The sequence below is a fragment of the Bidens hawaiensis genome, unplaced genomic scaffold (assembly GCF_021521415.1).
Source record: "Bidens hawaiensis isolate Kalapana, Puna unplaced genomic scaffold, B.hawaiensis_p1.1 tig00024267_1, whole genome shotgun sequence".
Taxonomy (NCBI): domain Eukaryota; kingdom Viridiplantae; phylum Streptophyta; class Magnoliopsida; order Asterales; family Asteraceae; genus Bidens; species Bidens hawaiensis.
The window spans coordinates 236,166-253,790 of record NW_027493823.1 but is presented as its reverse complement, the minus strand read 5'-3'; the positions used below and the strand labels follow the sequence as shown (position 1 = coordinate 253,790).

At 33.2% G+C, this 17,625-nt stretch overlaps 2 protein-coding genes and 1 pseudogene across 3 annotated transcripts; all 3 read left to right on the top strand.

The window, feature by feature from the left end:
* The first annotated feature begins 206 nt into the window (after positions 1-206).
* LOC143568971 (uncharacterized) lies at positions 207-3,170 on the top strand. The gene is made up of 8 exons (XM_077054993.1): positions 207-296; positions 363-1,040; positions 1,126-1,228; positions 1,562-1,662; positions 1,746-1,920; positions 1,997-2,167; positions 2,720-2,820; positions 2,975-3,170. The coding sequence occupies exons 2-8, from the start codon at positions 381-383 to the stop codon at positions 3,032-3,034; spliced, it is 1,371 nt and encodes a 456-aa protein (XP_076911108.1). The 5' UTR covers positions 207-296; positions 363-380; the 3' UTR covers positions 3,035-3,170.
* Positions 3,171-4,367: 1,197 nt separating this feature from the next.
* On the top strand, positions 4,368-9,237 carry LOC143568972 (putative protein phosphatase 2C 15; annotated as a pseudogene). The gene is made up of 8 exons (XR_013141656.1): positions 4,368-4,658; positions 5,853-6,024; positions 6,108-6,261; positions 6,325-6,388; positions 6,473-6,580; positions 7,278-7,403; positions 7,903-8,141; positions 8,864-9,237. The product of XR_013141656.1 is annotated as a putative protein phosphatase 2C 15 (transcript).
* Positions 9,238-13,062: 3,825 nt separating this feature from the next.
* LOC143568970 (putative leucine-rich repeat receptor-like protein kinase At1g68400) lies at positions 13,063-16,176 on the top strand. Its single transcript, XM_077054992.1, has 2 exons — positions 13,063-14,348; positions 15,375-16,176. Exons 1-2 carry the CDS (start codon positions 13,082-13,084, stop codon positions 15,986-15,988), a joined length of 1,881 nt encoding a protein of 626 aa, XP_076911107.1. The 5' UTR covers positions 13,063-13,081; the 3' UTR covers positions 15,989-16,176.
* The last annotated feature ends 1,449 nt before the right edge of the window (positions 16,177-17,625 follow it).

Genomic DNA, 17,625 nt, shown 5'->3' with positions numbered 1-17,625 from the left:
TTATTGAAATGTTACAGGGTTTGTTTTTAAATAAGAAAAAAAGTATAATTTATCAAATACTTAAAAAGTTTTGATCGATTTTGACCCGAATTTAACCAATTTTAACTGGTAACGCTTTAGGGGCCGATTAGCTGAAATCGAATTGGTAGCCCTCTGATTTTTGATTAATCGGCGCCTAATCACGATTTTTACAACACTGATTATTATGTTATTTTTAGGCGAAACCGAGAAAGCATCCGCTGTTGTTGTTATCAGGAGTGGGAACAAATGCGGTAGCATACGATCTCTCACCGGAGGTGAGTTCATGCATCTCTTCTTCCTAGCATATACACATCAGTTAGTTTAATTTTTTTTATTTTCAGTCTTCGTTCGCTCGTCATATGAGCGAACACGGATTCGACACGTGGATTCTCGAGGTTCGAGGATCTGGCTTAAGCATGGAAGCCAAAAACCGTAAACATATCGAGAAATCAGCTCATGAAATATCTGATCAAATGGAAGCTGCATCTGCATCAGGAGCACAAAATGCGCAATTCACCGAACAACCTTCTAACAATAACGTAACCGCCCCAACAGAATCAGCTACGGTTATAACTAACCACCAACCGCCTGCATTACCAACTGTATTTCCAGAATCGGTTACCGTCACCAAGTTAACTGAAACCTTAACAACCTTATCGCATAAAGCATCTGACTTTGTTAGTCAAAGTCAACCAAGACTAGTTTCTAGTCAACTGTTTGACCAAATGTCGAAATTGGTACAACATTCTTCTCTAGCCGAGCGGTTCAATGAGATAACAAAAAGCCTTTCGAGTTTACTGCAAGTGAAACATGATTCAAGTGTTGCGAGTCAAATAACGGATTTGAGTCAAAGGCTAGTTGATATTGTCGATGAAGGTCAACGCTCAGTTTCGTCCCCATTGTTTGACGTGCAAGAACATTTGACCATGATCATGGAAGATATACAAAAACAAATCGACATGGCTGGTAAATTCGATTGGGATTTTGATCATCACCTTGAAGAAGACGTTCCTGCTGCGGTGATGTAACTTGAATTCATACATTAGAATATATAGAATATATATTGATCATACTAAAAATACCATACTTGCATACTAAATGCAGATAGCATATATAAAGGCGTATACTCAACCCGAAGATGGCAAACTAGTTGCAGTTGGACACTCCATGGGTGGCGTTTTACTATATTCGATGCTATCACGATACGGTAAAATTATACATTCGTCGCCTTATTATTATTATTATTATTATTATTTTGATATATTAAAAGGGCATAGGATCTTCAAACACCACTTTTCGCCTATACGGGCCGTTTAGAACCTGAGTTGTGTCAGTTTGTATCAGGCTCTATACGAGCAGTTGAAGACCTATACGGCTCATGGCTATACTGGCCGTATAGGATGAAAAAGTTGTTTTTTTGTCCTCTCTGTACACTTGTCAGTCATGCATGCCTATATGCCTGTACAGTTAGCATGAGGGTGGTGTATGAAGATCATGTCCCTTAAAAAAGTCGATTTTTTTTTCCGGTTATGTGATAAAGGTTATGAAGGAAAGGATCCGGGGTTGGCTGCGATTGTTACTTTGGCGTCTTCACTCGACTACGCGTCCTCTAACTCAACACTGAAATTATTACTACCTCTTGTAAGAACATGTTTTTATGTTGTGAAAAAAATATAATTAGATTAATATTTATTTATTTATCGTTTTATTTATATCATACACAGGTTGATCCTGCACAAGCTTTAAATTTGCCAATTATTCCTTTAGGGACAATGTTAACTGCTTCTTATCCTCTTACAACATACCCTCCTTATGTTTTATCATGGCTTAATTATATGATATCCGCGCGAGACATGATGCATCCGGATTTATTAAAGAAACTCATTTTAAATAGCTTTTGTAAGTGATAATTTCTTTATTTGATAAAAAATTTAAATCCATCTATTTATGATTTTTTTGTTTAAATTTGTTGTAGGTACCATACCTACTAAATTATTGTTACAACTTGCATCCGCGCTTAGAGAACACGGTTTATCTGACAGAAGTGGGACATTCTTTTACAAAGATCATATTCACAAAATCAATGTCCCGGTTCTGGCGGTTGCAGGTGATCGGGATGCAATATGTCCTCCTGAAGCTGTACGCGGTATGTTAATATCGTCTTAGACCGTATATTCTTCAGTATAGAAGTATTAGTTTTTATGAATTCAGTGTCGCAAAAATCCCGACTGGGTGTCGATTAATCCCCGATTAATCGCTAGTCCCCACTTCCCTGATTAATTTTGGCTAATCAGCCAATTAATCGGTCAATGGTAAAATCCGACCAAAATCAGGATTAATCGGACTTAATCGATTTTTTTTGATGAGGTTTTGGCCAAAATCAGCGGTTTCCAGAGCGATATTCTGTCCAAAATCAGCAGTTTCTGGCGAGATTCTAGCAAAAATCAACGGTTTCCAGCAATATTCCAGCCAATTTCCGGCCAAAATTTGTTTGTGTATGTATAAAACTGAAAATTACATATAAAAATGTGTGTGTATATAAAACTGAAAGTTATACATTTAAATCCGATCCGATTTATCCCGATTAATCGTTAGTTCTCGCCTCACTGTCAGGCTAGTGATTTTTACCTCACTGACAGACTAGTGATTTTTACAACATTGGTTTTTGATAATAAGTTATGTTTGATTGAATGAACAGAAACAGTGAAAGTGATTCCTGAGAAGTTGGTTACCTATAAACTTTTTGGTGAAGCAGATGGCCCACATTATGCACATTATGATTTGGTTGGGGGTAGATTGGTATTGTCTCTTGAACTCATCATTCATAGTTTCATACTATTTTTAAATTTTTTTTTGTTAGATGATATAATTTAATTAATCAAGTGTTTTCATACTATAAGTTTTTTGTTTATTTAAATCATAATAGTTTAATTAATCAAGTGTGACAATGTAGGCTGTGGAGGAAGTGTATCCATGTGTGGTACAGTTTTTAAGTGATCATGACCAGAAGTAATTGTCAAGGTGCTTTGTTAACTGATAGTGTAGAGATCATGTGAAGATGTTATTGTAATGTGTGTGATAGTAATTTTTTTTTGGTGAATTGTGTAAACATACATAGATGAGGGATGAATTTCAGTATTTATAGAATTTTGTAAGTGTTTAGTTAACTTATGTACTCGGTTATGGTAGGGTGAGATTAGTAAGATGTAGACAACCTTTTACCTCTACCTTGTAGGATTAGAGATGTTGCTTCTGACGAGATCTTCAGCTCAATAACTGGTTTATTAAATATAAAGTTAGGGATTAGTAAAGAGGGGTTTTAACTGTAATTGAATGGACTTGATTACCGTTATTAAATCAGTCACATCATTTCCCTAATATCATTTGTTTCATTGATAGACGTGTTATCATTTCCCTATTCACTCAACTGGTACGTAAATAAAGCCGGTTATGAGAAACTCACCAACCCAATATGTTTGCTATTACGGAAACCAAATTATTCAAATGAGTGACATAAAGACATCATTGATATGCTTCCTTATAGATTTAGAACATGTTTGAGGTTGAGTTTAAAAACACCTTATTAGTTTATTGTTTTTTTTTTTTCAAAAAGCCAATAAGTTAATAGTGTTTGGCAATCACAAAAATTTCTTTTATTTTAGCTTTTTAAAAGGTTAAAAAACAGTTTTCTAAAAGCCTCATATCCTGATTTTTTGAAAATTCAAATAATGCAATAAGCAATTTTTCAAATTTAATTCCAAACATGCTAACAGAAAACGAGCTATCAACATCAAAATCTCAAACCCAGGAATCTCAATTATCGTTTAGCACGGTTTGAGAAATTACCCGTCAACAAAAATGAGAAAATAAAATTAAATTAACGAGAGAGAGAAGTAATAATTTTAAAAATTAAAAATATTTTTTTTCATTTTTCATTTTTAGTTTTTTATTCCTTTATTTATCCAATCATTATCACATCACACAGAAAGAAAGAAATAAAAATAAATAAATAAATAAATATTAATAAAGTGAATATCTTAGCAATCTCTTAGAATATATCTTTCCATTGTTAGATCATGGGTCTCCAAATTCTCTGTCTCCAATACATATACAGCTTATATATCTATAATATATATATAAATAATATATATATATATATTTTTTCAACAATAATTATAGCCTTTGATTTCGGTATTCATAGCTGTCACTTGTCTCTCAATCCGCGTTAACTTTAACTTAACTCAATCCGCGTTGTTAATTATACTTTCTTCTCTTCATATTCATATTCATATGTATATACATACATATATATATTGTCAATATAACCATATTAACAACTTTCCTGCATCATATATACATTAATACATGAAACCCATTTCTTAAATATTATTATTATTATTATTATTATTATTATTATTATTATTATTATTATTATGGAGAAGCATTCACATCATGATCCTGGTTATGTGTCATTAGCTGCATTAATGAGTAGGGAGTTGAGAAATGAGAATAAGGAGAACCCGAATGTGAAATACGGGTCTGCGGCTCAGTCGAGGAGAGGTGAAGATTGTTTCATGATGAAGACGGATTGTTATAGAGTGCATGGGGATGGTTCTTCGTGTTTTTCGGTTTTCGGGGTGAGTTGTTTGTCCGTTAAGAAAATGAACGTGTTCGTGTTTGTTTGTGTTTGTTTATGTTTGTTTGTTGATATCCTAAATGAACAGTTTATGAACATAAATGTACAAAAATGAATGTAAATAAATAAAAATGAACATATATGAATAACTAAACCAACTAGGATTGTGTACAAGTCCGTTTGGGTTAAAACTGAACAAAAATCAAAATTTTGTTTTTTGAGTTTTTTTGGAAACCGTTCGGTTTTGGTTTTGGAATTTTTCAGTTTTTCTAGTATTGATTTTGTAATTATTTGACTTTTAGTTGTATTATTGTATATTGTGATTATAATCATATTGAATTAAGTTGCAATGCGGCGCACACATATAGTTTATATAAGTTTGGGCCATCGCGCGGGCAAAAGTGAAATTGCACTAATTTTGACGTTATTTTACTAATTTCGTGAAAATAACGTTAAAAGTGGTGGAAGGTTAATCATGCATCATGTGGTGGCGTTGGTGGCCGAAAGACAAGGGTACATGCACCAATCAGCCTGTGTCCCAATGGTTGAGTGTTATGTGCCTTATGTCCAAGGCTTGATGCAAAACTACTATCGAGCCAGGGGTCTCACCGGAAGCAGCCTCTCTATTCCTACGGGGTAGAGGTAAGGCTGTCTACATCTTACCCTCCTCAGACCCTACCATAGCTTTGCTATCGGTGGGATACACCGAGTACAATGATGATGAACCATAGTTGTAAAAAATCCCAACTTGGCGCAGATTAACCCTGATTAATCACTAGTCTCCATCCCACCGCTCGACTACTAATATTAATACAAATTAGAATGAAGAGTTATACAAATGAACAACTATAAATGAACATAAACGAATGATCATAAATGAACGAACGAACATGAATGAAATTCCTGCCAAACGGTTCACTAAACGTTTGGTCCATTTACAAGCCTAATTGCATTACCAGATAATTTTGTTTTTTAAAGAATAGATAACTAGTCTTGTGTGTTTGTATATAGGAAAAGATGATTACTTTTCCCATTGATCATTACACAAAACACTGCTATTGATGAATCAACTAGTTCGTTTAGGGGCATTTTAGTCATTTAACAAGCACTCAGTCGAATCTTTAATAGACTGAAGAAAGTATCATTGTATCAACTAGAATATATTTTTAATCTTTACATGACAATAAAATTTCAGATTTTTGATGGTCACAATGGGGATGCAGCTGCAATATATTCGCGTGACAATCTTTTAAACCATGTTTTGGATGCGATACCGCACGGTCTTAACCATGGCGAGTGGCTTCAAGCGTTACCTAGAGCTTTAGTGTCTGGTTTTGTCAAGACTGATAAACAGTTCCAAAACAAAGGTATTAATTTATTACACAAAATAAATAAATTTGTCTAATGACTAAAATCTCAAGACTAAACTTTTGTTTGACTTTTTGACCAGGATTAACTTAAGGAACAACTGCAACATTTGTAATTGTCGATAAATGGACCGTGACAGTTGCTTCAGTTGGGGACTCTCGCTGCATTCTCGATACACCAGAAGGAGTTGTGTCCGTGTTGACCGTTGACCATCGTCTTGAAGAAAACACCGAAGAGTGAGTAAAAAGTTATCTTTTTTAAAATTCCCGGGTTTTTTTTATTTAAAACGATTTTTTTAGGAGGGAACGAGTAACGGCTAGTGGAGGTGAAGTAGGGAGGCTTAGTGTTGTTGGTGGTCCTGAGGTTTGACCTTTTTAAAAGTCAAAGTATGACAGTTTTATGGATGATTTGTTTGATTTGTGATGGATTTTGTTGAAAATGTTACAGATTGGACCGCTTCGGTGTTGGCCTGGTGGATTATGTCTTTCTAGATCCATTGGTGATATGGACGTTGGCGAATTCATTGTTCCTATACCGTACGTTAAGCAAGTTAAGGTAAATAACTTATTAAATGAGTCGACTTGAGTTGTTGTTTGATGTCATACAGGCCTATTAATGCGCTTTATTCAAAGATTTAGATTATTATTGATTATCTCGATAATGGACAAAAGTGCTTACGAGTCAACCCAACCTGACCTCACGCAGTTTTACACATACTAATAATGACATGTTTGAACCCGAATGCAATTTGGCCCGTTACTTAACCAGCCCTTTTCTTAAGAGTTATGAACATATATGTCGATCATTCTTTTATGTCGTGAATGTTCGTTTATTTAAATATGTTTATGTTTGTTTGTTTAAATTCATTTATGTTCTTTAGCTTACATTTGTTTAAGTTTGTCAATTTACGTTCAATATTATTCATTTAAATTTTTTTTGGCGTACCATTTAATCGAGTTTTATAACATTTTAGGCCCGATATATTGTTTTTCACATTACTTTAACTAGTATTCTTTTTCACTGGCTAGCATCTTAAGGATATTCGATGTTTAATGAGATAGTATAGTTCTTAGCTCAGTTATATTCGTTCATCTTTCTTCAGTTAAATTTAAACAAACGAACACGAATATGCTTCGTTTGTGCTTGTTCGGTTTGTTTACAAGCATACTTGGCCCGTGGGCTGAATACTGAACACCCCTAATAATTTGTAACTAATTATAAATTTATAATTCACATTTTGTAACATTTTTAGCTTTCAAATGGTGGTGGAAGGCTTATAATTGCTTCTGATGGCATTTGGGATTCTTTATCAACTGAAACTGCTGCTCAATGTTGTCGCGGTTTGCCTTCTGAACTTGCAGCTAGACAAGTAGTCAAGGTAACTAAATTCCTATACATAGTTTTATGAGAAAAATGCGATTTTCGTCCCTGTGGTTTGTTCTTGTGATTTTATTTCACTTGCAATTAAACGACCTCACTAACCCCGTTAATTCTAGTCGTTAAACTCATCAGTGTGTCCCTCCCATGAAGGGCAGTTTTGTCCTTTTTCTCCCCAAATAAACCCCAACCATAATTCACAATCACCCTCACGGGAGGTGATGGTATGTAATTGGGAAAAAAAGGACAAAACTGTCCCTCACGTAAGGGGCACGCTAATGGGTTTAATGACAAGACTTAATGGGGTTAGTGGGCATGACTTAGTTGCAAGTGAAATGAAACCACATGGACGAAAATCGCAAATTTTAAACTATTGGACTAAAACCGTAGATTTGGACAAACCACATGGACGAAAACCGAAAACCGCAGTTCACTCTAGTTTTATTATTACAAATGTTATGTGCAAAATGCAACAATTTCTAATAATATTATTACTTCAGGAAGCCTTAAGAACAAGGGGACTGAAAGATGATACAACATGCATAGTTGTGGATATAGTCCCGCCCGAAAACTCATTGCTGCCACCTTCTCCTCCCCGAAAAACGCAGAGCAAACTCCGGTCATTGCTGTTCAGAACCAAGTTCCGCGGTGGTTCGGCTAGTAAACTATCCAAAAAACTGTCAGTTGTATGTAATGTTGAGGAACTGTTTGAAGAAGGTTCAGCAATGCTTGCAGAAAGGTTAGTTTAGTCTTTTTTTTTATTCAATAAATTTCACAGATTTAAAGTGTACATCATGCCTGTGTCACATCATATGGTTCGTATAATGTCACACGGGACATATGTTGTCATACTGGCCCATATGATAGGGTGCAAAATAGCTATACAGGCCGTATGACTTTATCAGGGTTCATATCAGTCAACGTGTGTCAGTCAAACATGTTATATGGCCTGTATGACCTACTTGCGTGTCATATGGGCCATATGACACGTCAGTGGTGTGTGGATCAGTTATGTTTGTTTAGCTAATCCCTTATTTAATTACTAGACTTGAAGTCGACTAATCATATTTTAGCGTATATATATATATATATATATATATATATTCTGCTTTTGATTTATTTTTTACAGGCTGTAACATCTTTTAACATGATTAATTACATCTACACATCTTTTCGCGTAACAGTATCGATGGTTGAACCGAATTTTCAGTTACTACTTAAGAATCTATATTTTTGTTTTTTATTAAAAAGTTTTAAATAATTTAACAATATAAAAATAAAGTGGAATTATAGAAAGCCTATATTTTTCTTTTGAGACTTGAGATAATTTTACTCTCATTGAATTAAAAATTTTATTTGATAATAAAATATAATGTTTACATCAAGACAGAAGGCAAAATGTTTGTTTTAGACATTTTTTAGACTCTAGAGTTAATTTTGATTTTGTTTAAAAACTTGTAGATTGGGGAACAATGAGACACGCGCTTCGACTACATCAGGAATGTTTACATGTGCGGTGTGTCAAGTTGATCTAGCTGCGAGTGAAGGTATATCGGTGCATGCTGGTTCGATATTCTCCACGAGCTCAACCCCGTGGCAAGGTCCATTTCTATGTGTTGGTTGTCGTGATAAAAAAGACGCAATGGAAGGAAAACGACCAAGTGGAATCAAAGTAGTTTAATTCTTTGATTAGTAGTAACGATTTTGAATCCGAAAATTCTTTGGTTTTTTGATTGATCAATGATTCATAGATAGATATTCTTTTGATATTCATGTACAATGAATATCTATAGTATACTATAATGTGACCTTTATTATGTAAATACATAACGTTTGTTTTGTCACCGATTGTAAAAATGTATCACAAACCCGATATCTCCATTAGGTTTTGAGGGTTTTCGAGGATTAGGTGGTTAGATTTACCTTATAGGATTTCAGTAAGTTGAAACCTGACATCAAATTGATCGTAAAAACGATATGAAATATCTTTAAGATGCAAGTACAGTCCTATGAGTTTTATATTGCTTTTAATGATTTCAATTTTCCAATGAATTAAAAGTAACACAAAATTTATAAACCGGTATCTATATAAATGAGTAAATTACTCAAATAAAATACCTGCGTGCTTTTATAAAAGGAACAAAAATAGTTTTTTGCTTCAAAAGTAAGAAAAAAAAATCTCCGCGTTCAAAATCATGGCTCTAAGTGATGCATCTAGTCCCCTGACTCGATTCGTCGCTCTAGGCCTAAAGATATGCACTTTGTAAGCTGAGTCATTTTCTATCCCGTATAAAGTTTGTTAAAGTGTTGAGTCTTCAAGCTCAATAGCTCATCAATCAACGAAGCATCGCTCCCCGTATAATTTAAGGGTTTGTATCAACTATACTATGAAATAACCTCGTTTCGAGTTCTCCAAATGAACCACCAAGTAGTAAAGACAATCGCTTCGGCCACGTCTTTTTTCTTTTTCAACCATCTAGCGGAATCCAACCAATCAACGATGTTTTCATTGTGTATTAATTATTAAAAGAATATGCTAAAGTTAAAACAATGTTTTCAAAACCAGACCGGACAAAAAAGTTAAAAACAATAATATGACATTTCAATATGGTTCATGAAGCAAACCAAACCGAACCGAAAACTTTAATTCATGTTATAACTAAAAACCAAACCTTGATAGTTGATACAATTACTTTAACTCAATTAATATTCTAGCTTCTCCACAACATGAAGCATATTATTATTTGTAACGAAAATGACCACTATATGGTTAAATTAAATATATAGAAATAAATACACATGGTCTTTTTTTTTGTATTTACTCATAGAAATTAGTAACAAATGTTTAAATGATCTTTGAAAGCACATGGGTGAGATAAACACAATATTAATTCTAGTTGTAATGTAACCCCACATAGGAAGAGTAAACATGAAAGCTGCCCATCATCAAAAAACCAAACATATCATAAATTGGGCTGCTACGTAGTATTGCTATACATGTGGCTGTTGGTTGGTTTGTGTCTTTAGGATGCCAGCTCGATGTGTCACTCTCACTCCAATAAGAAATGTTAAAAATATTGTATATATATTCACAATTTTACTAATAAAATTGAAGTTGTTTTTTTTGTTTAACTCGGTTATAATTAAGATTTTTAGATGATATAAGTTAATTCGTGTAAATAGAATTCTTTATTTGTCTAAATAAAAAAGATATTTATATTTTTTTTTCAGTCATTCCTGAGGACTTGAAGAAACAGACAGAGCAAAGGCCTCCTTTTCTCGTTAGCACTTCCCGAAATGAATGAATTACATGTAGAGATCCGTAGGGGTTTATAGCCTGATTGGTGGAAATGTACCGCTCATAACGGTGATATTGTAGGTTAGAGCCCTTGCTGGATTTGTTATATATATATATATATATATATATATATATATATATATATATATATATTATCTTATAAGACGTGTTAGCCTTTTAGGGTTACGATTAAAAACTTTTTCATCAAAGCTTGTATGCACGTATAATTTTCCATTTACTTTTGTTGTTTTTACGGAGTAATTTGATTAATTTTTTTTATCTAATGTGATTTGTGATTTTTTTTTGAGGTACCTCTAATATTCTAGAAAGATTAAATATATAAATATTTATTTTAACTATATTTATTTAGTTCTTTAGTTTATTACTAAACTAAAAAATCCGACTTGAACACGTGTTTACTCAATCTTTCATATAGTCATCTCTATCATCTCATTCACCATGTGGAATTTTATCTCGCTTCACCACTAAGCATCATCGAGACGTTTTTTTAATCTTTTATAAACTTAATTGATGCAAAACAAAACATATTAAGTTACATCTGTTGTTGATTTTAGTTATAAACTCAAACCACAGTTTGATTGTTTTGGCTTGTATAAACGTGATTATGTTTTAATTCGCAGTAACGTCTCATTTGGTTTTTCAAAAACTCGCAAACCTAATTTCAAAAAAGCTCTAGGGTAAACCCTAATTTCAAAATTTCAATACATGCAACAAACCCAATATATGCCAAAAGCAAAAAAAATGGTTGAAAGCTTAGTAACGAAGAAGAGTCATATACAAGTTTGTTTTTATTTTCATATGACTTATACTTTGCTGATTTCAAGAAAGGTATTTGGACACGGGACAAGATATTATTCATGGAATGGAAAAGAAAAAGGGAAAAGAAAAAAGGAAGATTGTTCAAATATTCAATATAACATATATGATATATCTAAATGGATATAATATATGTTTAATTTCTTGTGAGTTGATATAATTTCTGGTGCAGAAGTAGTTATACATATGCTTAATTTTAATGTGTTATATATATTATCTTAATAAAAAATTCGAGTTAAGTGCTATTTTAGTACATGTGGTTTGGTCAACTACGTAATTTTTGTACCTATTCTTTATTTTGTGCAAATGACTACCTCACTTTCAAAAAGCTTGCATTTTTAGTACTTTTTTTCTAATTCCGTCTCTTTTTTCCGTTAAGTCAGGAATAAGTTGGTAACTTCGTTATTTTCTTTGTTTTCTTCTTTTCTTTTAAACGCTTATATCTTTTAAACACTAAATCCTCAAATCATATCATCAAAATCCAAATCCTAAATGCCCAAATATCGTAAATATACAAACATCATATGGAGAAAGGGCTCGGGGATTTAGGATTTGGATTTTGATGTTATGATTTAAGAATTTAGTGTTTACAAGATATAAGCGTTTAAAAGAAAAAAAACAAAGAAAATAAAAAGTTACCAAATTATCCCTGACTTAACGGAAAAAATAGACGGGGTTAGAAAAAAAATATTAAAAATGCAAGTTCTTTAAAACTAAGTTAGCCATTTACACAAAATAAAAAATAAGTATTAAAATTGCGAAGTTGGTCAAACTACAGATACTAAAATGACACTTAACTCTAAAAAATTCTAACACATAAAACAATAATAAGTGCAGTAAAAATTTTGGGTGAAAGATGCATGAACTCATATATTTAGCTCTCAATAATCATATTGTGATATTACTAACAAGTTAAAAAAATATATATATTATATCATATTACTGATGGAGTCATGTGGGACATACTTATTTTAAGCCATTAATTGGTTGATTTTAGAGGTGAGCAATAACTGAATCTTTAATTAAAAGTGAACAGCAAACTAACAAAAGTGAACTAAAATTAACCGATTTAACCGAATGGTTTTGTACACTTGATTAACTGAACCGAACGGTTTATATTTTCAAATATTTTTAACTTTTATACTGTCATGTGTTTTTACATCTATTTTATGTATGTATATACCATTTCATTTCATGTAGTTTTGATAGCTTAAAATTTCAATTTCGTAAACATGTATCTTCTTACATATTTTTTTGTTGAAAAAGTATTCAAGTTCATTTTAGAAAGTCAATATTGATTTAAGAGGTATATTTCATAAAGAAACAACAAATCAGATATTCCTCATAATAATAAAAATAATAATAATAATAATAATATTTTTATTATTATTATTATTATTTATACGGTATATATTTATATGCACTCGAAAACATTTGTAAACCAATTAAAAGGAACACAAAAACCTCCAATGCAACAAGATAAGACAACAATGCTTCATCACCTTATAATATAACACCACTTCAACTCAACATCCACCATAACAATGCACACACCACCACATTACTCCACCCTCTTCCTCCTCTTCATCCACCTCTCCGTCCTCCACGCCGCCCACCCGGACCTCCCTGCATTACTCGCTTTTAAATCGTTGTCAGATATCTCCCACAAACTCCTATCATGGACCAATACTAACTCATCAAACCCATGCCAACACTTCTTAGGTGTGTCATGTCACCATAACCGAGTCACGGGACTTGTACTCGAAAACCTTAACCTACAAGGCCCATTCGACTCACTCGCTTTGCTAGTTAAACTTCGTGTCTTGTCATTAAAACATAACCAACTTAATGGTCATGTCCCCAACTTATCCAATCTCACTCACTTAAGACTTCTTTTCTTGTCCCATAACCATCTCTCGGGCGAGTTCCCGCCCATGTTACCGTCTTTATTTCGTCTTGATCTTTCCTATAATAACATATCCGGAAATATTCCTGATACTGTTAATCGTTTGACTCTTCTGTTGACTTTACGCCTCGAGGGGAATCACATTTCGGGTTCTATTGAATTTTTGAAGTTGCCGAATTTAAGGGATTTTAATATTTCGATGAATAATGTTTCTGGGAAAATTCCAGACAGTCTGTCTGGATTTCCTGAATCAGTGTTCAGGAATAATTTTGTTTTATGTGGGTTTCCAGTTATGGAATGTGCGCAACCCAAGATGCCTTCTCCAGCATCTCCGGTTGTGTCAGCAACCCCTAGTGCTTTATCTTCCACTGCGGATGTTCCTAGAAAAAAGTCTGGGAATAGCCACAGTGGTGGTAAAATCAGCACCCTGGCTATTATTGGAATAATAATTGGAGATGTTTTGGTATTGGCGTTGGTTTCGTTACTTTTATATTGTTATTTCTCTGGTGAATCGAGTGATGAGAAAAACAATGGTCAAAAGTCGGAGAAGTTGGTGTATCCGAGTTCGACGGGTAGTTCATTCGAGAAGGGTAAAATGGTCTTTTTTGATGGGACGAGGCAGTTTGAGTTGGAGGATTTGCTGAGGGCATCCGCGGAGATGTTGGGTAAAGGTGGGTTAGGGACCGCATACAAGGCGTTGTTGGATGATGGTAATGTGGTGGCGGTGAAGCGGTTAAAGGAGGTGGCGATTGGCGGTAAGCGCGAGTTCGAACAACTTATGGAGGTTCTAGGGAGGTTAAGGCATCCTAATATTGTTAGTTTGAAGGCTTATTATTTTGCTAAAGATGAGAAATTGCTTGTGTATGAGTACATGACTAATGGCAATCTGTTTTGGCTTCTTCATGGTAAGTTGACTCCCACCTTTAAAATTTTATCCTTAGTATAAAATTGGTATCAAATTTATATAACAAAAAAACAAAGAAAAGCATGTTACATATTTCTTTAGGGTATGTTCAAGCATCATATATAATGCACTCATACATACTAGTTTGTATATATAATATAATATGAGTTACAAAGAGTGATAAAAGTGGTCAAAAAATCATATTATAACTCTATTTATTTGTTTATTTAATATGACAAAAAAAATAGACACTTAACACATATTTTTAAAACCATGCAATTTTTATTATACAGAAAAGGAATCTAAGATATATTTTTTGGAAATGAAAGTGACTGGTTATTGTCCTTGTTAATTAGTTGTTCATGATGGTGATTTTTATGTTCTTGCTATTAAACAAATTTGTAATATTTTCTTAAATAATATAATGATATAGATTTTTGCGTTGAATTGAAGCTTAGGACCAAAAACAGGAAAACATGTTAGGTCAATTAAAGTAAAAGAACGTAAGTCAGAAGTAGGTTGTGAAATTAATGTTCATTATCAAGTGAAATTAATTGTTTTCAATTCTCAAGTAAATTAAATATTTTGAAAATATATATTAACTAACTTTAAAATTTAATGCATAACTTATCTTTTTATTATTATTATTATTATTATTAGAACATATTCGAGGGACCAGACAGCAAACAAACTTGTTTTATTGTTTGTTGTATGATCAAGTCATTCTTTTTGTACTATAATCCCTCATCTAATTCTTTTTCTTTATATGACCCCACCCTACTCTTTTGTATTAGCAACGTCGTATCTCGTTTACTTTATACTTTTTATTAATTTTGTTAAATGATGTCTAGCACTTTTAGATTTTTGGTTCGAGCCTGGTCGGGTCACATGCTCTAATACAATGTGCCGCACGCTATGAAAATCACGCATATGACGAATAAGCATGTCTTATTTATTCCAATTATTATGTAACATATAGACATCTACTTAAGTACTTAACATGTATATATTGTTTCCTATGTTACAGGAAATAGAGGACCAGGACGAACACCGTTGGATTGGTCGACACGACTAAAGATAGTTGCTGGAGCAGCTAGAGGCTTGGCATTTATTCACACGTCGAACTCTTCCCTCAAACTAACACACGGCAATATCAAATCCACAAATATACTCCTTGACAAGTCTGGTAATGCATGCATATCCGATGTAGGCCACTCCGCTATTACCCCACTAACTGGTGCCCCACGATCCGTTGGCTATCGTGCACCAGAACTATTATCGACAAACAACCGCAAATCCACTCAGAAATCTGATGTTTATTCTTTTGGAGTCCTTTTGATGGAAGTTTTAACAGGAAAATGTCCAGCTTTGGACAATAGTGGGGTTCTAGATCTACCTAGGTGGGTCCGGTCGGTCGTGAGAGAAGAATGGACCGCAGAGCTCTTTGATTTGGAGCTAATGAGGTACAAAGATATCGAAGAAGAAATTGTGGCCTTGTTGAACATTGCTTTAGCGTGTACCTCAAATGCACCTGATCAACGGCCTACTATGGACGATGTCGTGAAAATGATTCACGACATAGAGGGAGTCGAGGTGTCACTAAGTCGTGACACTGTTAACTCAGCCTCTCATTCACCATAGCTTATCAAAATATCAAGGTATAGTGAGTCAATGAAAGAAATTGTTTTATTAATTTTTTGTTTCAAGATGATAGAAATTTAAACATGTATCGTGTATTCTTATTTTGACTCATTGTAAATCATACGTAAATTGCCTTAATTTACGTATAAGATTGTGTGATAATGATTTTATAAATTATTTCTTTTAAAGGTTTGCATATTGTTTCTTTTCTCTCTCTTCACGTTAAAATTAATGGTTCTATGGCTTTATTTGTGGTGTGAAAATAAGATTATAGCAAATGTTCCAATACCAAAGAGCTTCTAATAATATGTTTTATGGTATTTTAACAAGAGCGAGTGTGATGTGAAGGAGATGCGAGAGAAACTTATTCTTCTTACTAGAAACCAAAAAGGTGGTGTTGCTGGTTAGTAAATTTGATGTGCTTTTCTATACTCGACTCAAGTACGAATCTTGTTAGCATTGTTTTTGTCTATTTTCCACTCTTTCTCAAACCTGACAATTGTAAGTTAGTTTAATTTATTGAACAAAAACGTTTTTGTGGTTGGTTGGTTAATACATTGCATCTTCATAAGACCTTATTCGTGTTTAAATTTCGTTACTAGCGATTTGTCTATATATATATATATATATTCTTTTTTTTCTTTTCTCAAACCTCCTATAGTAAACCAAGAAATACTATTTAGTGTTTGTATTTATAAATTTGGTCATTTTTTTTCCTTTATTTTCTCAATCCCCCAAAATTAGACCAAGAATTCTCAAACTTATAAATTTCTCAATCCTTCATAACACTTACTTGAAAACAGGTTTGTAAGTAACAATATCTGAAAAGACGATTCTTGTAATTCTCTTAAGACCTATTACATGTTGGATTTCATTAATCTATTTAAAGCATTTTAAAGATTGGGCCTTTGAGGTAGATACATAGTTGGGCCTTATAGCTTCACAATCTTAAAAAGATAACTTATAATTTGTTTTGGGCTTTTGGGCATGTTAGTTTTGGCCCACAACTGTTAGTGAAAAGTATTAATGGTTAAGGAATATGTAGATAGGGGTGTTAGTTTTATCCGAAACCCGAAACTTACTTCGAGAAAACTCGTACCTGAACTCGAACTAATCTGACCCAAAAAACTCAAACCCGAAATGAAGTAATTCGGGTTGGTTCTTGGGTCCGATTGACAGGTTTTGGGTCAACCCGAATAAGCTTTTAGTTTTAAAACCATATATATTTTTAAGTATAATAGGTTAAGCCTTAGCCAATAAAAATACAAGAATCTAGCCATAGTCGATTGTTGTCATTCCACCTATTATAGATCGATTGTTTATTGTTAGTTTTGTTTTCTGTTTATGACTGATAACAATCGTAATCGAACAACCAAATCATGCCTAATTGAAGATGGTTACAGTTGGAGTTTGTTATATTTTTCTTTTTAATTGTTTTATCAGATTATGTTGGTTTATTATTTGATAGTTTACGTTACGAGCAAAGAATATATATGTTGTTTAAATTTTGGAATTGTGGTTTTTTAAAGTTTTTTGTTCTTTTTTTTCAAGGATGCTCAAACCCCGCTAAACCTAACCCGAAAAAATCCGAACCCGAAAAACCTATGAGAGATTTGGTTGGGTTTCGGGTCAATATT